At 34.4% G+C, this 27,350-nt stretch overlaps 1 protein-coding gene across 4 annotated transcripts in view; it reads left to right on the forward strand.

Annotated features, from left to right (window-relative positions):
• Positions 1-27,350, forward strand: part of LOC129951425 (transcription factor hamlet) — a 70,611-nt gene that overhangs the window by 17,652 nt on the left and 25,609 nt on the right. For 3 of the 4 annotated variants that reach the window (XM_056063556.1, XM_056063557.1, XM_056063560.1), the window contains exon 2: positions 21,239-21,588. In XM_056063556.1, coding sequence (XP_055919531.1) covers positions 21,239-21,588 — 350 coding nt within the window. Of the gene's footprint in view, positions 1-15,312; positions 16,899-21,238; positions 21,589-27,350 lie in introns of those variants that run through there. The other variant, XM_056063558.1, reaches the window with a different exon arrangement.

A 27,350-nucleotide genomic window follows, 5' to 3' on the forward strand; every position in this document is an offset into this window, starting at 1 on the left:
AAGATTGTTTTCGCTCTTATATACATTTTTCATATTTTCGAAGCCTTCTAAACAGAATGTCGCTTTATTACAGAACGCCGTGAAAACAAGTTGTTCTTTATAGAAGCAAAATACTTCAATTTGAAAACGTTTTTTAGGTCTTAAATGATTCACACTTCAGAATTTCAGAAAGTTCAAACTACGATCAGAGGCTCATCATAAGTGTATGTGTTAGTTGTTAGTAATCTTCCCACGGAAGACCCTTTAGGGCAAAGCCAATGAAATTATGCAGAATTGATTCAATACGTTTTCTATAAATTTCGTAATAAGGAGTCCAAACTTGCGATGCATATTCAAGATGAGGACGAACATGTCAATTGGACAAAGAAAGAGTAACATAGGGATCATTGAACTCCTTTGCCCAGCGTTTTATAAAACCAAGCATAGAACTTGCCTAATTGACAATAAAATTAATGTGATGTGTAAACTATAAGTTGGAATACCTAAATCTTTTAATGTGGAGACGCGACAGAGTTTTTGTTGTGATAAACAATATTCAAATACACTAACGACTCGTTTTTTAGTAAAAGTTATCGTCTGGCATTTTAAAGGGTTGAGTGAAAGGCAATTTTTCCCACACCAAAATGTGAAACTATCGTTGTCGGCTTGTAAACGAATACGATCATGAGTGGACTTTATTATTTTGAAAGCTTTCATATCGTCAGCATAAATGAGAAGTTCACTTGAGCGTAGACATGACGATACATCGTTAATAGACAGGATGAACAGAAAAGGCCCAAGATGGCTTCCCTGGGGAACACCAGATTGAGCAACAAAAGGTTTAGAATGATAATTTCAAAATTTGACATCGTAGCATCTGTTTTCAAGGTATGACTTAATCCAAGCTAAGAAAAATGGTGGAAAATCAAGAGCTTTGAGTTTAAATTAAATAATTCCGTGGCTAAGTTGGTCAAAAGCTTTAGAAAAGTCAGTGTATACACAGTCAACTTCATAACCCTGTTCTAAAGCGTTTGAAGATATGTTTGAGAATGTGAGGAGATTAGTAAAGGTTGAAATTTTTTTCACAAAACCATGTTGCTGTTCGCAAATGATTTTTGTACTAAAAAATGCTTCACTTTCACAAACAGCTTTTTCAAACAATTTAGGAATGCAAGAAAGCTTTGCAATAGGCCTGTACATATATGTTATATCCGACTTGTTACCTTTTTCCATATACTAGGAAATTGGCCTGTTTTTAGAGAAAGTTTAAATAAGAACGTAAGTGGTTCAACTTGAGCATTACTACACTTTTTTAGTACTATCGGGGGAATACCATCAGGAACGGCTGAGCAATCATCATTTAACGCAGATAAAAGATCAAGGACCGTACTCTAAAGCACAGCGATGTGACATCAGCTAGTTTGGGAAAATTAGTGAAGATTATTAAAATATACTTCATCAACTTCTTCAGGACTCACGGCAATTTCTTGCGAAAGCGTAACAGATATCATCAGTTTTATCTAATGAAAGGTTCTTGTAAGTGAAGTTAACTGGAAAGCCATCTGATTTTTCTTTAAGTTTACAAGTCTCCAAATTTTTTAGGATTCTCTTTCAAAGAGGAGCCCATATCAGTAACATATCAAGCGTATACAAAATAAGAAAGAGACTTAAATTCATTAAAGAATTCAACATAAACAGAGAAGTTGTTTGGAGACAGAGTTTTGAGATAAGTTTTCCATGCCTTATTTTTTTTGTTACGAAGAAAACGCAATTCTTTCGTGTACCAATGATGGCTTAAGTTTGTATTTCTTCATTTCTTTATGGGTACATTTTTTTCAAAACAATAATTAGGGATCTTATAAAAAGTTGAAACTGCTTCGTCAATGTTAGAAAATGCTAAAGTATCAGCAATTCCAGAAATGGTTAAATCTTTAGACAACAACTGGAAATTAGCTCTTCTGAAGTCAAAATTATATAAGCAATCATAGGAATTACTGTATTCAGTAAGGTGATTACGTAAGTCAAGAAAAATTTCCAAATAGGGGTGATATTTATCAATATTAGTAGTTTCTGATCTAGATTCTAGAACAAGAGTACTAATAGCGTCAGAAGAAAATACTAAATCGAGAATTCGATTTGAGTTTTTAATACAGCTTGAAGTGTCAAACTTTACTGAACAGTAATTTATTTTTAGTTTATTTATTTATTTAATCTACATTATTAACATTTAAAAAATCAATATTTAAAGACACTTCATTGAAATATAAAATAGATCTAGACAAAGTTTTATTGCTAAAATAATTTTTAGCATGAGTTCTTTGGAATAACAAGGCTCTAGCTCTCATAGACATATCGGGAACATCGATTAGTATTAATTCAAGAAGCGATGGACACTTAAGTAAGTGTCTAACAAGCATTATGCTATGAATTGTTCTTCTTGATTCTAAAGACTTTACTCCAAGTAATTGGCGTCTGTTCACATAACTAGGACTAAAGTTCCTACCCATTTTTGTTAAATAAATATTTCAAATCAGAATGAACTTTATAAATAGGACTCCAAACAACATTCGCGTATTCTAAAATTGATAAGACACGATATTTAAACGAGAATAACACAAAGGGATCTCTAAGACCGTTTCCATTACGTTTTATAAAACCTTCTAAAGAATAAGCCTTAGAAAACTGACTTTTAAAAGAAAATTGGAATCAAAAATAACTCCTAAGTCTATAATAATTGAAACCCTTACTAAAGAAATGAATTGCATAATTGATAAAGAAAATGGGAGATTTCCTGGAAAAAGAGATCGCGTTACACTTTTTGACAATCAACGTGAGGCTATTGATGTGACACCAACTTGATAGGGAATCAATACCAGATTACATAAGTTGATAATCATCCAAACTCGAAACGTTTAAAAATATTTTCAGATGGTCGTCATATAATAAGCGCTCACAGTACTTGAAGATCGAGACAGTATAAGTAACGAAAATTATGAAAAGTAGCGGACCCAGGTGGCTACCTTCACAGTTTAAAGGTTTCATCTGTCAAACCGTAGACAACAGCCATCTTAAATAAATAAATTGGGTGGCGCAACAGTCTATTTGAGAACCAAGACCTAGTGACTGACAACTCTCAACCATTCCTGTGTGCGAGTACTGTTGTCAGCAAATTTGAGAAAGCACTTTTAATGACAAGAATTTGTCAATTCCTCGCAAGAGGCAGTCCTGTGAAAAAACTTTAGGTAGCATAGGCAGGGATCGAACCTAAGACTTCTTGCATGACAGTCCACCGCACTAACCATCATGCCACGGGTACTACTACAGCCATCTTAAAGTAGCTTAAAAACAAATCTTTTAAAAGACTTACTGTTAAGTTCAAGACATCAGGCCACAAAGCTGAAAATAGTAAAATTGATCTTGCAGGAATGTAGGGATATTTATATAATAATTTAGTGATCTATTTCTAACTTGTCAATAAAATATCTTCACCCCCCACCCCCCAAATTAAAGTTATAAACATCACCCCTTAAGGTTTAAAAAATGACACAGAATTTAAGTGTTTTTCTAGTATTGATTAGTTTGAAGCTTTAGTAAAAGCAAAACGAAATAAATTTTTCCTTTCAATTGAAAATTGAGCTTGAAACATTCAAAGTTTATGAGACTGACAAAATTTAGCTTATTGTCAAAATGGGAATAAGAACATTTTAAGGTAGATGAATTTAAGTGACCACTGTCGGGATTAAACCACTAAATTATAACGCAAAAACCTCTTATTTTCTGCATACATAGAATTTCAATTGTAGTGACGAAACTGGATTTCGAATTTTAAGATGTCAATCGAATTAAAATAGTGTTGAAATAATAATAATTGTATTGACAACCAAATCCAAATTTTTAAAAAATTTGAAAATTGAGAACCTTTAAAAGTTGTTTTGGTGTAAAATTAGTTTCGAAGAAACTCAATAATGAGGGTTTTTTATTTAAACTTTCCCAAATCGTTCAAATGTAATCAGTTCTTAAAGAAAATCGAATGAAAGTAAAATGCAGAACCTATGTAGCCGTAAGAGGGCCTGATGGAAAAGTTAGTTTTCAGTTTTGTAGTTTATGAATCTATGAACAAGGTTATTTTCACTACCAGTCCTTTGTTTAAAATTTATCAATATTGTAATGAGGCTTCAACATAATCTAAGGAAAATAGTTCTTCAAAGTATTGAATTCTAAAAATCTAAACAATTCTATTTTGACATAACGGAACAAAACAAAACTAACACCATTTAGATTTTAAGGATGTTACATATTATGTAAAACAGATGATTGTTCGAAGGTATTTTCTGGTTTTCGATATCCCGGTACTTGCCTCAGGGCATCGACAAGAAATTTGTAATTCTGATCAAAGTGCCAAATGCCGAATCAATTCTTGAAAATAAAAAGTTCCCGCTCTTTTTTCCTATTTCATTCTTTTTCCTTGTTGCCAATTGTTGAAGGTTTCTTCTGTTTTTTTTTTTGTGTAAAACTTACTCAATATGTCCTTGAAAATTATACTCATATTCATTTATACATTCTTGAAGACATTTTGCACAGAATGTAGTGTACAAAATTCCAGAAGGGGTTGCGTCAACACAATATCAGAGATCAATTGTTGCTCTCCATCATCAACATATAAGGATAAGGTATATTCATATGTTCATATGCGATGATTTGCTTAACAAAAAGTCATATATTTTGTCCTGACGATGTGTTGTGTATGGGAATGACGCTCTAAGATTGCCAACGATGCGATGATGGACTTTGACTGGCATTCTTTTTTTGACGACAAAACAGACGTTAATAGAGGCCTATAATTAACTCGGTTGGAAACCTAAAGTTTATTCTATTTCTCGAATACACTCGTATTATGCGCTCGAACCTCTGTAATGATGTCAATGAAGTCCCCTTCTTCTTATGTTTTTGCCATCATCGTAGTCTTACTTAAAGAACTGTCTTGAGTACTGACAATATATCCGTGAATTTCTTGCTCTTGGCTGTTTTTACGTCGACGAATTCATATGTGAGTAGTACGTGAAGAGATTTAACGATTTATATTATAACTGAATCTCGACCCGACCTCCTTCGGATTTCAATCATTGTTTTGTGTTTTTCTCTCTCAAAAATATAAGAAATAAAAATATACATATACACGTCGTCGTCGTCCTACTAAAAGTCCTTTGTGTAAATTTTACAAAATAAAATCAGTATAAGAAAGACGACAACGACGACGACGACGGCGGAGGACGATAAAAACAAAAAACTGTACAGTTCAAATGGATCTGAACTCAACTCAAGTCAACGCATACAAAAGTCATCGAGGATTCCATTCAGGATTCCGAATTCAGGAATTGCAAGCGGAAGTCGCGAAGAGTGGCCGTCGCCGCAGCTCCGTTATAAAACACACATCACAAAAATATGCCCTCCGATCAAAAGACAAAAGCCCCCTTCTTCAAAGAAATAGTCCAACAAATTTTGTGCGCGGTTCAAGGACCAGGAGCAAGAGTGTACAAATTTGCAATAGGCATTATAGGTAAACGCGTACATAATGGAAGGGTCAGAGCTCAGCGTAAAGGAATCATTGTTAAATGTTAAGGAAATAAAAATATTAGACAACATCTTGACTGTCATTCAAATAGATTTCTTAACAATCGACTCTCTCTTTCTATGAAGTATAGTAATTATAGGTGGGTAAACACAAGAGAGACTCTTATGAATTGGAGGTTCTGATGTGCGTTATGCACATATCAGGATCAGGAACAGGATCAGAAGAGGCTACAAGCACAATTATACTCGTACATACATGAAATTCAATACGATTTCAATTGCATCAGTAGAGAAACACGATGCATTCATTTTATAGGCGCATAGGTGGTGGCGCGGTAGCATTCGGTGGCACCACTCCGTCTGGGACATTCATCTGGTTCTGGATTCTGGAGTATACGCGCTTGCTCAATATCGCAATGCACATTTCACTCCATTTTCAAAGAAACCAAAGGAGGCTCGAATGGAGGGCGTAAACGGGGGTAGTTTCTATTATGTTGGGTTACTCTCGTAACTCGTGGTAAACTATTCTTATATTTCGACACGCTGAAAGTATGTATAGACGCTATTTCACCGGAAGCATATTGACGCGTGTCTTGGGTCCTCGATCCTTTAGTCTATACCGATTTAGTTTGATGCAGTTCCTTAAAATACAAGATTTTCACAATAGAAACTCGCGACGAGACGTTTGTCATCTGTTCGACAGCCATCATCAGAAACCGTATGGATTACTCACTTTCAATTTCAATATTTCAACAACATTTCAAGAATAATCAAAAGGTTTTTTTTTTCTTTTTGACGAAATTGATGAAGGACTAGAGCATAACAATCGTGATGTTTTTTCTAGACAGGGTGAATGTGTGGGAATTCAAAAGTATTAAAATTCCAAAGCTGTTTTAACTGAGAGCTACTCGATCATAAGAGAAATTTCTTCCGTGAAAGGTCTTTGATCTTTGTTCTAACTGAGGGCTGCTCTATCATAAAGGAAATTTCTTCCGTGAAAGGTCTTTGATCTTTGGTGATATTGGCTGAGAATTGAGTTTAAAAATTAGAAGTAATGGAGTCTTTTCAGCAATGATTCTTTTCTTCAAAAGAGTTAAGAATTAGCTCTGTATTGTATTTGTTAACACCCCACGTTGGGCGCCATTTTTAGAACTTTATCACTTTAAGGTTCGATCCCCAAGAAAACGAGACTTTTATCTACATTATCTTCGACTCATTTGGAAATTGTTACAATTAGTCGTGAGTATGCGAAGATTTGTTGAAATCCTTAGAGAAACTTGTGGATTTATTTGCAACCAGGTGCGTTTGCTTGAAGATCAACAAGAGTATGATATCACATTTCTGAGACACTGTTTATGTTTGAATGCTTTTCTTTCCTTTCAAAATTGTAAGTTATATAAGAGACTTACGAGTACTTGGTCAGAGAACAAAGTGGTGTTACACTGAATCAGAATATTGCAGAACTAGTTGAGACACTCAAAAAAAGTATTGGACAGTTTACAATCTTGTTGATATTTCTAGAAAAACAAATGTTGTCAGATTTTAAAGCCATTTTGATAGTTTGTTAAAGTCTGTAAGCAAATGATTAAGATTATCTTAGAAGATGGAAGCAGCTTGCAGAATGGCTTATTTAACTAAAAGTAATTTGGTCGATGCATGACTTTTGAGCTTCTGACTTTTCGAATTGAAAGTTTCGTTACTCGTATGATTGTCAAAACATCAATTTTTACTAGTGTTCAGTTTCAAGGTTGTTAAAGAAAGGTTATAAGACTTTTGAGAACACCAATAACTTCGGTGCCAGAATAGGTGGGAAAAAGTGATGAGTTTAAGTAAGTTTGAGGAAAATAAAGGCCCAAAGAAGACTTGTATTTGTTTCTAAAGACGAGTCTTCTTTTACAACTTGAGTAGAACAAGATACTGTTTCATTTAACCATCTATCATCTAAGTACAAAATAAAATCAAGTGCAACATAAAAAGATACCATAAGAAGTTAAAGCTAAATGCAACCCTCTGACTGTTGCATTTGCAGCACCGCCCTTAAAAACACAAAAAAACTTAACATCTATAGTGATATGATAAAAATTTTGACTTTTATAAGTCAATGAATTTTGAAAACCGTTAAAGGGCTTTGGGTTTTCAATAAGGATAGTATAAAGTGGCACATGCAAATAGAGCGGGTTATCTTCATTTCGATATATCTAATTTATTTTACCCCTTGCTCAACATAACAGTATAGTTCATCCCTTCTGATGAGGTCCTTGCATAGGTAAGACAAGGGTTGACAATAATTCAGTTATGACATACACACCGCACACCACCACCGTCGTCGTCGTTGAATCTATTTCGAAGATGATACATGACATAACGTTTAACACCAATAGTTGCCCTAATTTTGTTGTCTGCTGTGAGTGTGTGATGTCGCGCGGATGGGTCTATTAGACATGACATTAATGGCAGTGTCAAACATTTGTATACATTATAAGAGGGTTCGTCGGGCTTGTCGAGGTGTTATTTATGACCAATGAAACAATTAACACAATCGTTTTGCATTTTCCTCTTCCTGTTTAACATGACAACTTTTATATCACTTTAGTGAAGACACGGAATATCCATAAGGATCTTCGTGTAGAAGGATACGCTAGTTATTTATATCTACCTATTTTTTGTTCTTATAATCGAAAAAAACAGATAGAGAGATATAAAACAGTCAATGAAATTTAATGGGGTGAAGTTTATAATTATATTTATTAAGGTAGGTATTTAAATTATGACTGTCTATATTTTTTTTTTTGCTTTGTATATTTTAAATTATGAATAAATTTAAAAAACGAAGAAGAAGGAAGTTCTACCAGTTTGGATTATGGGTGTGTGAATTTATTTTTTATTTGTGTCCCGAAGATTTATAACTTGTTTCATATTTTTCTTTCTTTTGCTGAAGGCTCACCTAACTTAGTACTGTCTAATATTCAGTGATAAATGAATGTTCGCAGAAATGCAGTTTTCACTTGTAGCTCTAAATAAAAGTGAACTTGAATTATTGTATAAAATTTAAATCTCAAATTGAAATTGTAACGATGCCAAATTTCATAATTTTTGTAATTCAACTGTAGGAATATTCGATTTTAATCCTAGTGACAATTTATCTACGACGAAGGAACTGATATTTATTTGAATAGATTTTTCAAGTATTTTTGAAGATTTAATTTCAGACATTCATAAGATTAGTCAACTGATCTCTTAGGAGCAATCCTTAATTTGCGTTGGAAGTCAGTACCCTTGGAGAAGAAATTTTGTAAGGTTGTTATAGATAAAGCTTGGATTTTTCGTTACCATAAATATGTTTGTCTTGTAATAAATACACGGATCGGTTTGTTGATCGTTTAAGTCCAATTTTCTTTAAAGTTTCATCCAATTTCTTATTCCAAATTCTGCTAGCTTGTTTGAGACCGTACAGTGATTTCTTGAGCTTACATACTTTATTTTGAACATTATGAAAACCTTCATGGAGATTCATGTAAATTTCTTCGTTAAGTTCACTTTGCAGGAAAGCAGTCACACCAACCATTTGATCGATATCCAAATCATATCGTACAGCCAAACTTAAAAGTATCCTTTTGGACGTGTACCTTACGGCGGGAGAAAATATTTCTTGATAATCGATACCTTGACGTTGCGAATACTCCTTTACGACCAAGCTAGCTTTATATTTTTCGACATTACCACTTGCATCTTTTTTCGTCTTAAATGTCCATTTGGAATTTATGGCTTTCTTTTGTTTTGGCAAAGAAACTATTTCCCAAGTGCCATTTTTCAAAAGAGCGGTAAATTCATCGTTCATTGCTTTTTTCCAATCAGACATTATGTTCGCTCTTCATTGCCTCGGCGACTGTCTCTGGATCTTCATCATTGTTGCTGGCCACGTACGGTAGATAACCGTATCTTTCAGGTCGATTTCTTTTTTCTGGTAGATTGTCTTATTCCTCTCTCAGATATGATTCCTTCTGAAGATTCTTCAACAATGAAATCATCTTGGGCATCCAAAAAACTGTTTTCACTTGCCGTTTGGTCACTTATTTCGATTGGTATTTCATTGCTTGAATTCACTGATGGAATCTCGTCTTCATTCCCCACTGAATGGTATCCTGTAAAAATATCACAATAAGATGTACCGTTTGTCTCACCATCTTTTGGAAAAATTTGCTCATGGAAAACTGCGTCTCGACTTATTATGACTTCTTTTTTCTTAACGTTATATGATATGATTTTGAGTGTGTGCAGTATCCGATAACAATTACTTCTTTTCCTTTGGCATTGAGTTTTTTCCGCTTTTCTTTTGGAATGTGAATAACTGCTTGACAACCGAAAACTTAAAGATGCTGCAGATTCACTCTTCTTCCACTCCAGATTTCTTCAGGTGTTTTTTCTTTTGTGCCTTTGCAAGGTAATCTGTTCGTTAAATAAACGCGTATTTGTAGCTTCAGCCCAAAAACGTTTGTGTAAACCAGACTCGATGAGAAGACAACGCGCTTTTTCGATTATGGTTCTATTCATTCTTTCTGCCAACCCGTTTTGTTGTAGAGAATATGGAACCGTTGTTTGATGTTAAATGCCTGCATCTGCTAGAATCTTCTTCATCTTAAAATTGCAATATTCCTTTCCATTGTCGCCTCTAATGGCCTTTATTTTGATACCAGTCTGATTTTCTACAAAATTTTTGAACTCAATGAACTTTTCCTCTACCTCATTCTTGCTTTTAACGAAAAACGCAAAGACTTTTCTTAAAAAATTATCAATGAATAGATGCATGTACTCTGAACCTCCAATTGATTTTTGTTCAATCGGACCACAAAGATCTGTGTGTACTAGTTCTAATATTGATTCTGCTCTAGTACCAATTGAGTTAAACGGCGGGCGTGCCATTTTACCTTTGATATATGTGATGCAATTGATTTTTGAACTGTCGTAATCAATATTCTGCACCACTTGATCTGCTGATTCGTTGCCTTTTATTCAAACGTGTCCTGGAATACACAAAAGCTTAATTGTATCCACAATTTCAAAGAAGCTCTGTTTATACTGCTCGTTTGAGGTTTTCAATTTTGGTAAGCAGGTGAGTTGTGAATCTAGACAGTGTTTTGGGATGGTCCAGGGTGGTTTGGCGGCAGGTCGAATGATATTTTCAAAATTGGGACATTCATTTGATGGGGCCTTAAAAATTATTTTACGGCTTAAGCATTGTCTACCATCAATTGACACATGACAGTTTTCGGATGTAATTAATCTTTGAACGAGAAGACACGAATTTAATAGCTAATCTTCTTCGATTATACAAAAATATCGGCCATTTTGCAAGAAATATTCGCACTGCATTGTATTGGGTTTTATTTCGGCTATACAACTTTTATTTGTCGTAGAATCTCAGCTTTGGGCTCATTTCCTTCGGCTTCCTAGCATAATTTTTATTTTTTCAATGACTACATTAAAAAATCCTGGCATTGTCAAATTCAGAGAAGTGTGAGGCCACTACAAATCACCATTTTAAGCTTTCTCTCGCTGTGATGTAGCATGGGTAATCCCGTTTTTATGAAAATAGAAGTTAAGTCAATCATCATAAATCATAAATTTTTTTCGTTTGGGATGAGGACATGAACTTGCAAAATTCCCAACATTAGCAATTATCAAATCTCGGTTTCAAAACTGGTGCTTTTGTCTTAGTTGCGTTTCTTGTAGACTGGGTCTTAATTGATGCTTAATTTGATTCTCGTTGACTTCGTAATTGGCTATAGCGATGAGATTGAGATGTTGTATATTAGAAGCCGAATACAACACAGCAATGTTCACAGAATTATCTTAAAATCCCTCTATTATAAATTGAATGAATCGCACGTGCTGCCAACTCTTGCATTTTGAGAATATATCAAATAACAGAGAGTTTCGAAGATCGGAAAGTGGTTTTGCGTAATTTGTCAATCACTTCTGAAACAGTATACGCATGACCAAAATTTGACAAAAATTTTTTACGGAATTGACGATAATTAGTAGAATTATCCACACGAAGAAACAATTCAGCAGCAGAATCCGTTTTCATCAAACGTCGGACTAACTTAAGACGGTAAACATTTTCACCATTTACCCAATCACAAGCTCGTTCAAAATTTTCAAGCCATTTACGGGCTTCATAAGCTTCATCACCAGCAAATGGAGTGATATAATGTTGGATATCTCGAATTTTGCGAAACATTAGGAGTGAAAGCAGTTCTTGTTGCAATGGTTTGAACCGACGGCGTTTTTCTTAAACTCTAAACTGTGAATCAATATCAGCTTCTTCTTCTCCTAAAGATGCAAATTGGATTGAACGATCAAATACATTTTCTTCATTATTTCCGAAATTATCAGAATTTTCATTTTCGACGGAATTGTTATCCCTATGACTTAACTCCCTGAATTTTTTTTATTGTACAGCGTCCGCAATTGCGTCAATGTAGCTGTTGTTGAAAAATCAACGTTTTGCTCACTGAGCCAATCTTGGATTTCAGATCTGTTCATTATCAGAATTCTTTATAATATAGGTAAATATTAATCAACAATTTTTAGAACTATCCCACTTCTGAAGTTGTAATGACTTTCAAAATCAAAGATCAATCTTAAGAAATATAAGTTGTTTTTATTTGATCTCTCAGTTTTTGAATGAATCTTAAGATTAAATTTATATAAGACAAACTTAGTTTATATATAAACAAAAATAAAAAGTATTATTAAATTAAAGTAAATTTAAAACTGTTACTCTTACAGTAAAAATAATTCTTAATTTTAGAAACTTGAAATAACTTTTCTAATAAAGGGATCCGTTTAACTTAAAATCAAACAGAACGAAAAACTTTAAAATATTCCTGTGTTTTATGAAGAGATTCGAGGCTTAAACACATTTGGCTTTCTTAATAGCTTAAAATCCTCGAAAATATCAAAATTGTGACCTTCAGAAAACATTTTGTTTTTTGTATGAATTAATAAAGGTTTAAAGTATACGATAAAGCAACATTTTGCTGTTTTAAAGTTAGACGAGTGCTTTAGCGTTAAAGTATACTTAATATCATTTGAAATGATAAAATGGCAGCCTTAATTCTAAAATTTATTTTTAAACTCAACTCTAAATGTTTAAAAAAATTTAGCCCTTGTTTTAAGATCGAAAATTTTAAGAATAAAAAAGAATATTAGATCCTGAATAATGTTAAATTTCGAAAACTATCTAATAAAATCAATTAACAATTTTTCTTGCTAGAAAATGACAACTTACGTAGGTACCAAAAATTGTAAAAAAAATGTTTTTGTGTGTGAATACCTCGAGAACAATAAAAGTGATAATTTGAAAAATTGTATAAATGTGCCAAATATTAATGTTAGGATTTGGTCAAATTTTCAAATATCAACTGACGATTTTTTTGAAAGAGAAGAATTTAAAGAATTTTATATTAAACTGGTTTAAACCTCTCAAAATCTCAACAAAAAACACCTCAAGCCTCAATAATTATTAACTTAGAAAAACTAACTCAAATGATAATTGGGACTGTTTTAAGAAAAATAGCAAGTATCTACAAGCTTCAACGAAAATCAATCTCTTAGTGATGACCTAAAGAACACAAATTTCTGTTCCAGTTTTTCCCTTTTATTTTCTTGGAGACAGTTCAAAACCTTAGATTATCTGCCAAAAACCCTTCTAATAGAAGAACACAGATAATATTGAAATACGAGTTCGAAAAAAAACCTAAATCAATTAAATCGTCTCAGAAAATATGTCAAAGAGAAAAACACTCAAAAGTACATATAAAGTACATACCTACGTCAAAAACATTTCGAAAGGATGGCATTTCCAAATCTCAAAAAGTTTTTAAAAGTCTGTATATGTCCCTACCATCGAAACCATCAATTCGTTTTGGTTTTACCAAAAAATAAAAAAGAATCAAATCAAACAAACAAACAAGAAAAAAAACTCACACAAAATCCAACACTCGAAGTCCTCGTTTTGTGCTCCCACATGAGTCAAGTTTAGAGAGCAGCTATAGTTATACCTACAATCACCACCTCCAAATCACAATTATTATCCAACCATTCAACCACCCACCTCTGCTCCCTTTATACCGAGTGTACTTGATGTCGGGCGGTTTGCAACTATCTACAAACATGAAAGTACACATACCTCCAGCAACTATCTATGGGCCAGCCACAGTTGTAGCAGAGCAGAGTAGAGCAGAGCACCACCATTCTTCATTCATCCATTCATCCATAACTGGGGATCGTTCTTTCGGTCTTCTACAAACCTACCTAGAAGCTAGAAGCCCACTTTATTTTTTGTTCCCTTTTGCTGTTGTTGTTGTTAAATATGAATCCACTTTACCTAGGTACTCACTAGTTCTCTATGGTCGGTCGGTCGTCGGTGTGGTGGTGGTAGCGGTAGTTGGGCGGTTGAAGCAGCCAAAGGGGATGGGAATCGAGAAACAGCCCCCAGAATTTAGCCTGGATACCAACCGACAGATATATCATTTACCACCCACATCTGATGCCCAACAAAAAAATAAATAAATATATCTACCCACCTTACACGCGTATAGCTACGTACAGTACAGTGGAGCCTCACATCACCTCACCAGTCCACCCCCGGCCCGGACATATTGCGCAAGCTTACCAAATAACTTTATCTCTTGCTGTCTCTATCTCTGGAGTGCTGCCAATGTACAAAGCACAGCGGGGGATGAACAAAAAGTTCAACCAACAAAAAAGCAACAGCAACCGTTACGGCATACATTCAATTTATAACGGGACGTGAGGAAGAGCCCCGGCGAAAACCCCAAAACCCCAACTCTCTGCCATCTTCCCAACAAAACATACCAACATCCATTTCCACATTCAGATCCAGATCCAGATCCCAAAGCCGGAAGGAGAGCAGCAAAACCAAACCAAACCAAAAAGGGAAGTGAAGAGAAAAGGCGAGTTAAGGCACAAGGGACGGACGCGGACGTGGACGTGGACGTCATCAGAGCGTTTGTCGTCTACCAAAGATTACACAGTGATAATTTGCTTTATATGTGTGTTTACTAATGTGAGGCTTCTGCTGCAGCATCACTTTTTTGTGTATACTCGTACCATCCTCGAATCGTCGCGCCGCTCGGGCGAACTGTTAACGATGGACCAAAACCAAAAACCGACCCAGACCAGGAAGACTCTGTGATACATCGAGATGAGAGAGAATCGGCTCGGATAGCAGATCCCGCCTATTTATTGCTCCTCCCTTGTTGTATCGAATCCTTGCGAGAGAACAGACCAAGCAGCTCTTCCTCTTCATATTCACAATTCACAATTCACACAAATAGCAGCATCACCATCAACTTTTCAAACTCAAAATATAACAGGATAGCACTGAAAAGAAGATGAAGAAGAGAAAAATAAATAAAACAAACAAAATAAGGATGAATCCGAATCAGAATCCGAATCCAAACTGAAGATTCATCCTTTTACACAGATACTCTATCTGCGAACTGTATGTGATGTGTGTTTCATTCATTCTGTTGAAGTCGAATACTTCAAAGATAGCAAATTCATTCCAATTGGAATTTTACCGCTATCGAGTTCATCCGATGAACAAAATGAACGCCGCCGGATGAACACAAATGAACAAAGAATCTTTTACGGTTTACGGAGACGGAGTACGGACAGACAGTATAGAATTTTGAGTATCTCGTTTGTTGCTAGATTCGTTTCGAATACCAAGTGAAGTTTGTTATCGTTTGGCTCTTGGATTGGGACTTGCCACTTGGAACTTGGAACCGCCGCGCAACGACATCGACACCGACCGACGGATTCATATATACGGATAAACGTTTCGCCGCCTCTGGCATGATAAGTGAGAACGAGAACGAGAGCGCAGTGTGTGCGAGTATAAGGGATGGCAACGCCGATGATGATGATGATGACGATGATGTTGGAGATAAGCAGGATAACCCAGATGATTCGTATTCGTAGTACACACACAGCCAGGGCCAGCATCATCAGATTCAGAAGGACATTTTACTGTTGGAAGGATATCATCAAACAACCACCATCGCCTTACCATCACCATCACCATTGCCATTTTGCTTTGCTATCGTATACCGGGCCGCGGTGGTTGATTTTGGTTTTGGTTTTGATTTTCTCCGTTCCGCTCGTAGCTCTTCATCCTCAAATGCCAATACGAATGAGAAGCAGGCAGCAAAGGATATGAACTCCAGGAACACATCCCCTGCTGTTTGTGGATGTTACCGTTCGTTTGACAATCGAATCAAAACACAGTTTTTAGTCCAGCAAAAGCATCCGTCAGACAGACAACATAATTTTCCTCTCTCGCAGTCGTCATTGTACATCGTCAGTTTAGTCAGTCCTATCCTAGGGGTTGGTTTTGCTTTTGCTTATGGTTTTGGAATTTACATTGCGCTCCTCACTCGCTCGCCTTCGGATTTTCATTGGATTTTCTTTTTTCATCGTCATCAATTGCAATTCGACGAACGACGACAGCGACAACGCGACAACGGAAGAGTTTGTGTTATTGTCTGTTGGTTTAGTTATCAATCGTGTTTGTTCGTCGCTCGTGTCAGTTTGGCCAGTTACCGTTATATTTGCGAAGCGGATGTTCCATTAATAATTATCCTTTAAACCTACTCAACTACATATTTACTAACTGTGATCTCTCGATAATCGTGCTTTTTATGTTCGATTCTGCTGCTGAACAAACTCAGATAAGATATTTTATTTTTATTTTGTTTCGTTTGAATTCGATTCGATTTGATTGGATTTATTATTCGAATTATGGTGTGATTCGCAAGTGTAAAGGAGAAGTGCCCCGTTTTATCGTGATAAGCGGAATTTTTGACTGAATTTAAGTTCGATTCGATTGTTAGCCAACATTTGGTGGTTAAGTGTGTGATAGCGAGGTGTTTTAATTTTGTGTGTCTAAGTAATCCCCCAAAAGTAAAAGGAACGGAACCCTCGCGTTTGATTCGAATTCTTGAAAGTTTTTCAACTTTTTTTGGCGTGAAGTTGATGCCTATGTCGGAGCACGAACAAGTGCGCGAAGTGAAATGAATAAATGAATATGAAAATGTAATTTAACAAGTGTGAAAGTTTAAATTACAAAAGCCAAAGATTTAAAAGCTGTGTTAACAGAAGAATTCGGAGATAAAGGTTTTCTGCCTTTCCCTATCGAATTCAACCCACCTTTAACCTTTAAACCCACCTTATACCAATACTTGGTTCCTGTTTTCTGCTATTGGATAGTTTTAATTTGAACTTCAAAATGCTGTTCGATCGTTATGCTATGTCAGGTATGTTAAAGTTTATTGATTTTAAGCATGTTAAACTATTAAATTATTTTGGAAAAGAACTGAGGAAATATATCAACTATTTTTGGCAACTTGCGACCTTGTTTTTAAAAGCAATTTTGAGACTGCGGAAAGTTGCAATTTATAAAAGCTTTAGACATTTTAAGTTCAAAAGAATTGAAATTCAATCCAATCAATGTCCTTTTAAAGTTTGTTTGGAATTTTCGTTTTAATAAATAAACTGCTGAATCAACCAAAGTAAGATTTTCACCGGAAAATATTGCATGAGACAAATTTTGCTCGCCCTGAATTCTTCAGCGAAATTAAGAAATTTCACTTCGAATTGAAAAAGTAGTTTTGAACAAATTCCAAAAGAAAAAAATAGGTGCAAACCTTTCAATCTTCCGAGTGAAACTCACGGTAGGAGAAAAGTCAATACTTTAGTAAGGGAAATATTTGTCATTATTTCTTTAGAAAGATTTGGGTTATGCGCGTTTTTTCAAATAAGATCTCGAAATGAATGCAATTTTTGAACTTTTCACGGAAGGGCTCTTTTTAACACCTTTCTAATCGGAATATTTTTCTTTATAACTAAATACCTTCTTTTATTTAAAAAAAAAGCTGAGATTTTTAAATTTATTGAACAGGTGATAATATTTTTAAGTGGGATTTCTTCATCGAGTTCCGCAGATTTCTGCGTTGCTAATTCTTTCGTTTCTAAGTTAACCACGTATCTACAGAATTGTATTTTTATTGTTATATATTTAAAAATATCAAAAAATGGAGGTTTTACTTAACTCAAACATGTTGGTATCGCGGCTTCTAGGTCCTTGTATAAAAACGGGAAGTAATGTTTTTTTTTAGTCTTAACGCTGGTAAACGGAAAGATTTGCATAGAGCCAATAGTTTTCCATTACGGATGGTTACTTCGTGGGTCCTTACATAAGACTGATAAGATTGCTTTCCACGTTAACTTGAAAATGCGAAGGAATCACAATAATATGTTTGTTCCGTAACAATAAGCATTTGATCATTATCAATTTGCATGCTGTTGAAGGACAAAAATCAAGAGGTTAGAGTTTAGGAAAATTGAACCAATATTTGGAAAAACTCCTCCGAAAAATTAGAAGATTCATTTTAATTTAAGCTAATAGAAGGGTTTTAGGTGTCAAAATTGTATAAGACTGTAATTGTAACAACAAAGAATGCCTTCAACCTCCGCAGATTGTGTTCTTATTGGATAAGTTTATGTTAACATGGGTATTCGATATTATGGAATTTCTTAGTGGTTTTTAAGGGACTTGAAAATTGAGTTACCCTTGTTATTTTTTTAATCTGGCTTCTATCTTATATTCAAGATACTATTTGCATTTGTTCTTTTCCAAAATTACCTTGGAAGAAGTTCGTTTTTAACTTCTGCTATGCTGCAATTTTATTTTAACATACAGCAAATGGAGAAAGTCATAAAAGTCTTGTTTTAGGGCACAATTAATTTACCATTTACATAAATTTCGTTGTGATAAACTATAGGAAAATGATTTGTGAGTGCATAATTTTCTTTATCTCAATATTAAAAGTATCTTGACTAATTCAAGTTTTTTCAAGAGGCAGTGATTATTTTTTTCGCACTTGCTTGAAGAATTGTTCATCATATTTCTTGACAAAAACTTAGCCTTAAAACTTTATCAAAGGGAAACTAAGAACTCGCGATATCTATAATTTCTTACCTTCATTATCCGAGAGCTTAACATACCAATCTTTAATTTTTTGAATACTTTTTCAAGAAATGAGTCGTTAATGGTTTAATTAATAAAATGCTATCTTAAACATTTTAACTATTCCAAGAAATTTAATAAACTGGATGATAAGAATGTTTTGAGTTCATTATATCAACAGACACAAAGTCTATTAAACCGTTTACCCGAATTTTACATCCATTGGTGCATGACTAGACTATTTTGAAAAAAAAAAAAATGTTAAAGCGATTTATTTTAGTTATTTGCCATAGAAGTTAAGTAATTTGCTAAATCTATATGACTTCTGAGATTTTGACACCTAAAATTAAAAGATCTGTTGTTAAAACTGAGGTTTGCTGGCGTTCTTTTAAAAATGTAGTTTTAACAATGAACAGATGATCCAATTTTCGGGATAAGCTTTACCAATAAATACAAAAATTAAGTGGTGCAACAGTCCCTAGAGAACCAGGGCCAAGTGACTTACAACTCTCAACCATTCCTGTATGCGAGTAGTTGCATGGATGAAAGGGACCTACAGTTTATATACCGAATCTGAACGGCTAATTTGAGAAATCACTTTTTCAGGACAAAAATAACTTTTGGAGAATTTGTCAATTCCTCGCAAGAGGCAGTACCCGTGAAAAGACTGAAGATGGCACAGTCAGGGATCGAACCCAAGACCTCTCGCATGACAGTCCAATGCACTAACGATCATGCCACGGGTACTTTACATCTTTACTACGTTGCTTAATATTTAGAACCTTTTTAACAATAATAAAATTCTAAGCTCTTTAAAATAGCTTGTTTAACATTTTGGCAAAACCGTTTGGAATTTCGGAATGTATGTTGTTAATTTTGTAGTTTCAGTAAAAGTATTTTTGTGTTTCGAAGGTACCTATCCTTTTCCACAGACAGAACTGTTTTTGTAGCCAATTTTCAAGAATTACCCGAAATATTTAATCATTTTATTGTTTCGGCAAATATTTGTTGATTTACCTACAGACAAAATGTATTGTGTTCACCTTATCTAACTTGTCTTCACAATAACATTGTTGATAGACCAAGATACGAATCTTACAAAGTTGTCACTTTTTTCTTCAATTTCCTTTAAAAGACGATAAAGATATGATTTCAAAGTCCGATAAAAGTTGTCTTCGTCACACTGCCCGTTGGATTGTGTGGTCAGTTCTGTTCAAGCTAAAGTCTAAATAAGTTCTAATAAAAAAAATAAATTAGGTGGCGCAACAACTCTCAACCATTGTGTGCGAGTAATGTTGATGGAAGTTCTAATAGGTTAGCTTAAAACTGGGTAATTATGCTGATAGAAAAGCAATGCTTCCGTTTTTCTTACAACGTGGATGTAGAACGGAAAAACGAAATGAAAAAGTTATGAAGATTTCGAATAAACTTCATACTTTGAGTTTAAAAAATAAAAACCGCAAAATATAGACCACAACTTTCATAGACCTTCCTTTCTTCAAGTTGCACCTGCATTTCATTGAGGAAAACATGATTTCTTCTATCAATACCATATTCTTTGGAAACACCATCTTCGATCGACAAGAAAAAAATATAAGATAAGAACTTGATATGAAACTCAATATACTCGTAAAGGTACTGAAAGATCATGCGTCCGCTCTTTTATTTTTATTTCGAAACAAACAACATAATAAAATAGATCTATCATCATCGAGATAACGATCATTTATTGTATTTATTGTTGTGATGAGCGCAATCAACATTGTTTGTCAAAAATAGAAGACAACAACAACAAAAACAAACTGAATGAAAGATAAGAGGTCCTTTTATCCTTCTTTCCTTCCTTCCTCATATATTGATGATTTGATGTATGTACAAGTATATCCTTTGTGGTTTTGAGTGCGGAATTTACTCTCTTGTCCTTGAGATGAAATTGCATCCGAATGTCTTTCATTTTTTCAAACCGGAAAAGGCAAAAACCGCCTTCACAAATAGTCTAAGTAACAACAACACACAAAGAGTCCTTGTTAAATACCGCACAGGTCAAACAATGTTTGCGCGATTTTTGAAGTATCTCGCGGTCTCACCTAAAATGCAAATATTGTATCCTCAGGTCACCCAAGAAGATCCCGAAAAATGTTTTCCGTGGTGAAGTGGCGCGACGGAAAAGGCGGTGCGGTGTAATCACGCTTATTGGAGGCAACACCGCGTTCTCAAAATAAATAAATATTTGATATAAGTAAACTAGGTTTTGTCTTTAGAAATGTGAAGGCAGTTTTTGTTGCTTTTAGAAAAACAGACAACGTTATCTGGAAAATACGATAGGAATTTCGGGGACTGCCAATCAGATTCAAATTTATCTTATTGATGTATCTGTGGTACGGCGACGCATGACTTATAGAAACTTTTGTGACTTTTCTTTCTTTTTGGTTTGTCATTCAGTGAGATCGGGCAGATAATGTCAATTCAGCTAAAATTCACTGTCAGAGTGTCTGATAAATTGTCAACAAGTTCGCATTATCACTAATTTTTCTATCTTTCACTTAAGCTTTTTATAAATATTTTATAGCTATTTAAGAATTGGACTTATCTTAATCTCAATTTGTATTTTTTTGTTTGAAATTTCAGGGAGTAGTGGTGATGAGTTCGAGCCAATAAATCGCCACAATCCACACAGTCTAGGGCCACAGGCCGACGAGCACGAACTTCAAGACTATCGAGGCTACCAAAGTGGCGGCGGAGGCGCACCCACCAATATACCCACAAACTTGATGGATCAACTGTACAGCGGCGCCTTGCGCGACCGATCTGCAGAGCGTTTTTTAACTGAAATGTCAGCTCTTCAGGAACTCTTATGTGAATTAGATATACGCGAGAATGGCGTCTTTGCGAAGGTCTTCCTGCGTCGAGGCACCCGATTTGGGCCGTTCTCAGTGACAAATTGCGATAAGCCCGCCGACCGGAAACTAGCTTGGGAGGTAAGTTCAATCTATAGTCACATATGTGCATTCTGCACCCTGAATATAACACAATACATTTTTTAATCCTTTCGCTATTTCGATTTTGGGACCGCTCAATAAAATGAGAAAAAGGTTCGAATTTCATGTGATTTTGTTCATTTTTTCGGAAAAAATGCATCTAATCAAGGCTGTAACTTAATCCTATCAAATATTGCGTTTTTGTTTGTCCCGTGAGGTAGAAATTAAATGATACGAAAACGAAGAAGAAAAAACCCATTTTTGCACCCGAAAATTAAGTGATTGGGAAAATATTTGATTAAAAACCGACACACGATTGTCAATCATCATCATCATGATCCCGAAAAGGTTTACCAGGTTTACCAAAGGCCACATAGGAATATAGGTATAGGAAATAACAATGAGGAAGAAGGAAGTTGTCAGTTTTTTTTTTAGAATCAGAATATAGAACATCACAGCCCCTTCTTCTTCTTCTTCCTATATCCGAACCGAACCCAATGAAAAGATAATCCTCTGTCCGGATTCTAGGGCTAATTTTATAAACGTGTCCTTGCCATCAACGCATCGTGTCAGTCGACTCGTATACAGTCTACCAAAAAGCAAACAAGCGTAAATCCACAAAATGCCCCCTAAATGAGACTTAAATTCGGTTACGGCTGTTGAAAATCGGTGACGGCAGTAATTTCAATTAAGCATCTCTTGTAGCCCTCTTTTCCAATCAAAATAAAGGACATGTCTTTGACTGCCGATGATGTCTCAAAAATTGTACCATCATCAAAGACAGTAGCAGCAGAGTATAGAGATGAGGACGACATCGAATCGTAAGTGTTTAGATAACAAACATATATCGACTCGGTTGTGTGTATGTTTTTCTATGTGGCATGATCGGAGCTCTCGATCAGATTAGATTCATCCCTAGGATAGGAGCTCATAGATCTGCTCTGGAATCGAATGAAAAGGTGTGAATAAGGATTGCTTATGTCAGGTAGACAAATATTTTTCTTAATATTGACATCTCAATTGGCAAGATATATCAGTCGTAGTCGTCTCGTCGGTTACAACTTGAGTACTTTCAGTCTTCTTGATCAATAACACGCCCGGTTGAATTTTGAAGATACACATATTCCAATTCTATCTGATGGTAAAGTAGTTATACTTTTGACAATTGTGTGGATTTTTTGAGGGATCGTATTCTAGAGCAGAAGGTGAGAAAATCTATAAGGACAGACAGGAACATTTGACAATGTAGTCCGGTCCGGGATTAGAGATGAACTGCTCGTTGTCATTCATTTGACAATAAACGAACAGATCCAGACACAGAGAATCCAATTTCGAAAAATGTGATCAGATCACAGTATAGAAAAATATAAATATAGGCCTGATGGAATAAGCAATTGTTTGGAAATTTGAATGGGGGCATAACCAACCATCAGGCATATGAGGAGAATTAGTGTTTTATACATGTGTAGTCAGAGACATTTTTTGGATTAAGACCCAAAGGAGAGGGAGCTTTCCTGATGATGTAGGTACCTTAAACAAGATAATTTGAGTCAGAAATTGTATTCATTTTTTAGGATATTTCAGTTAAAAGAGGAGTGACTAAAACAATACGTCAAATACTCTATAAAAGTTATTAGGCGTCTCTTTTAGAATTTTTTTCATTTTTTTTATTTCTGGGTTAAGAGAGTCCGATACGAACAGTTTCTAGTTTGTTGAAATTTAAATATTTGACGTCCTCAGCTTTCCGAAAAGAGTTCACTTTTGGATTCCTTAATTTTCAAAAATTCAAAGTTTTCCAAGGTTAAATTGTTGATATTAAATATTTTTGTATATTTCTGTACCCAATTTTTAAATTAATTTACAAGACCGAAGGTCTTAAAAAAATTGAGAAAATGATGTAGAAACGCCAAGAATAAATTGGAAAATTATTAAAAATGATTTTATTTAATATTTACCCGTATTGAGAACTAAAATAGGGAGGTTTATGCCCGTGTATTTACACTGGAACAATAATTTAGAAAAATAGAAATTTCCGAAAACGAAATTGCAATTAATCAGCTATTCCGAAATTATTAAAAACGATGCATCTATAGGCACGTTTAAGCAGTGACAATTTTTCAAAAAGATACAAAGCGAACGAGTCTAAATCAAGGCAACGGATCAATTATTTTGAAGTTTCGAAAACTCTGAAGCGATTTACTAAAAGTTTAAAATCTCAAGAGCGTAAATTGCTGAAATTATTTACAAACTTAACATGTTTAAACATTTTAGCAAGACCTTAATAAATTTCGTTAACCGATTTCTTATTTGTGTTAGGGACTCTAAACTTTTTCCCAGAACACCACGAAACATTATTTTAAGGGCCTCTTAGCTTAGTTCTAACAACATTTTAAGAAATATTACCTTATTGCTCAGGTAATTTGCGGTGAGGTCTCCTATTTTAGGGTCCACGAGAGGACTTCTTCTGTATTTTTTAATAATAAACCAATGACATTTTTTGATAACGCATAAAATTGATGCACTTCTAAAGTGGAACTTAAAAACTTGCCCAATATTCTTCAAAGAATTGTTCATAATAAATGAAATATGGAATATACAGACAAGTTTTCCTACTTCCAAGGAGAATGTATTCAATATTTCAAGACATTCGGTTGAAAACTTTCGAGTGTTGATATAAACGCTTTGAAGTTTTGAGTAATAGAAAATCATGAATAATTTCGCAATACACTTTAAAATTCTAGGACAGTTACATTACAATTTGGGGCATCATTTTTGAAGTTGATTTAAGAGATTCTTTAAAAACTTAAGAAATCGCTTTTTCGAACATTCTAGGGTCCTTAAAGATTTATAATGATTTTCCCCAATTTGAAGGCACAGCAGTACACAAATCCAAGTTAATAAATAAATTTCGATAACATTGTTAAATATTTATAATAAACCAACAGTCTTGTGATCCTTGGACCGTAAAAGAATAAAAAAAGATGGTTTCCTACCATTTTTCAAAAATTTCCTCCTAAAAATATTGAAAATATCCATTTTTTGAATGATTTCCAACTGAATAAATAAATTGGGGCTCGTAATTTCATATTAATTAATTTACTTGACGCGTAAATCTAGCGAATAAAATCTTGTTAAAAATATCCCCTTCAGACACCTCTTCAATTTCAAGTTGATATACTAACTAGCACATGTGATAAGTGTTCTCTAAGTTTACATAAATCGTATAGAGATACCCACCGCTGAGAAGCTTCAAATCGCTTTGCATTTTCACTCAAGTGTCACTAAAAATAAAAAAAAAAATCTTTTTCAATCTTTTGTTTAGTCAATCAGCACCAGGCCCGTATTTAAAGTATCTAAACCTTCTTATATAAAAAAAATCAAAAAAAGAACTGCTACTAAGAGGGATTTTTTGTTTAAAACGTTCGTTGATGCATAAATGGTTGTTTTGTCCTCAAAATGCGGGATGTATGAACAATTTTTAAAACTTCAATAGTCCCAACTCTCGCAAAAACAATACAAAATATATCCAATTCAATCATCATGTTTAAAATTTAGCAGCAGCTGCGAATTAAAAACCTTTAAAAAAAGGAAACCACCACAACACCATATTATCACCCCATTTCGAAAAAGGACATTTTCGAAGTTATAATATATATATTTATTTTTTTAAGCACCCACTTTGAAATAAATCTTATTTTTGTGTACAAAGGACACCCGTGCGGTTTGTTTTTAGCCAATCGAAGAGCAAAAATGATTACGCGTATAATTTTGTTCCTTTTTTCTTTTTTGAAAAAATCAAATATAACGCAAAAAAAAAACTCCCTTAATTAATTGCAAAGTGTTTTAATTTTGCGCAAATCGGCACTTATGTTGGCCATTAGGCAAATAGGCAACCGCAAAGCCTTAGAGTCATGTTTTTTTTAAAAGAGTCATCATCACATCACATCACATCAACCCGGCAACCCAAATTCGTTAAGCGAAGTGGCCACTCAATTAAAATGTCGTTTTTCCGAATGACTTACGAGATAAGACCATCGACCACATCACCGCCCCGCAGCGCTCGCATTAAACGCAACGCGCGGCAGCGCTTATACTCACCCCCCCGCACCAAAAGTCATACTCTCTCGTATGAATGTAATTTCTCAGTTCTTATTCCACTCCAAATCGTCCTTGAGTGGTTTTTTTTTTTATATATACGAGTTGTGAGTATAATATAGAGACTGCAGAGGTTTGATATATTGCTATACCGCGAATTAGTTCAGCCAACCGAAATTGTCCTGTTTTGTTGCTCATTTAGAAAAATTTTGATCCTGATGGTCTTTCGGATTGCACTTCAAAGAACGAGCGAACGAACGTCGTCGGTTGGTCGTCGTCCTCGTCGTCGTATGGTCCTTATAGTCCTGCTGTGACTTAAACACATACCTACTTGTGTATGGGGGTGTTTTTTCTTTTCTTTTTTTAATTTTCATTTATACGTGATTTCGCGACACGGACACGTTGCAGTCCCTTGAGATGCGAAATACTTACTTCTTCTCCGTATATATAGCCTTTTATTTATAATTGTCATGTTAGCTCCTAAATAAGAAGAAAAAGAAGGAGAAGTGAATCCTTGTGATGGAAATTGTGCGTGATTTTGAACAAAAAAACAAGCAAATTTCCAAAACCATATCCTTTGTGTCCTTAAACGAGTATTTGTCTATGTTCTTCTGCCGCTCCTGTTTTTCTAGAACGGCACCCACAGCATCATAAGGGAGTTTTTTCGTATGATTCTTTGTTTTTGTTTTCGTTTATTTTTTGTTAGCAAGCCTTTTCTTTGTCAAAGGTACAAGGATGTGTGTTATCCTTAAGGATAATGATGATTACTTTATGATTTGTTGTGTTTGCTTCGGTAGCTTCCTACGTAGTCAGTTCCTTTTTTTGTCACACCTTAGTTGACAATAAGTGCCTAAGCAAGGATGAAGATATTTTTAAAAGGAATCAATTATGATTATCCTTGTATACAGTTAAATATCTATTTGCGAGAAGAGCAAATGTTTTTCATTGGTGTACTAACACGTACCAAAATTTGTTATTGACATAAATTAATGATATCTTGTATTTATATACATACGAAGATGGTAAAAGGAAACATAAGGAATTATGATGTTTTTCTTGTTAAGGGTTTTTTGTGTTATTGTTAAAGGATGCTCTTCGTCGACGGCGACAAACAGTCTGCAGTGTCTTGTTATGAATATAAAAGATACTGCGTGAAAGTAATAATTTATCAAAAATTAATGGTTTTTCTTGTACTTTGGTGTAGCAAAAAGATACGCACATGCAAATGTACCTTCAGGAACTTGAAAAGAAGAATAAAACAAGGTTTTTTGAGAAGATTCAAATATGAGTATTCTTTTCATTCCTAATTGAATTTTAAAACCTTTAAAAAGATTGTCATTACACTGGACCCAAAAAATACAAGTTTATTTGCGACTTCTTTATTACGTTTATTAATACTTTTGCTGGGTAACAATACAAGTAGCAAATAAGTATATAAATAATATCACTTCACAAAGTTAGAAGCCAGGAAATAGGGTTGAAGAAAAATTAAATGAAATAAGGCCTCAAAACTGTGGTGTTTTTGTCAGTGAAAAAAATTACTCTCAAATAAATGAATTGTGCACCAATTTGTTTAATATTTTTTTTTTGTATAAAATGTAACTAGGTACAAAGTTGTCTTTTTCATATAATCATTTACTTTAAAAAATGAAATGAAGCCCCAAACT

The sequence above is a fragment of the Eupeodes corollae genome, chromosome 3, assembly GCF_945859685.1.
Source record: "Eupeodes corollae chromosome 3, idEupCoro1.1, whole genome shotgun sequence".
Taxonomy (NCBI): Eukaryota; Metazoa; Arthropoda; class Insecta; order Diptera; family Syrphidae; genus Eupeodes; species Eupeodes corollae.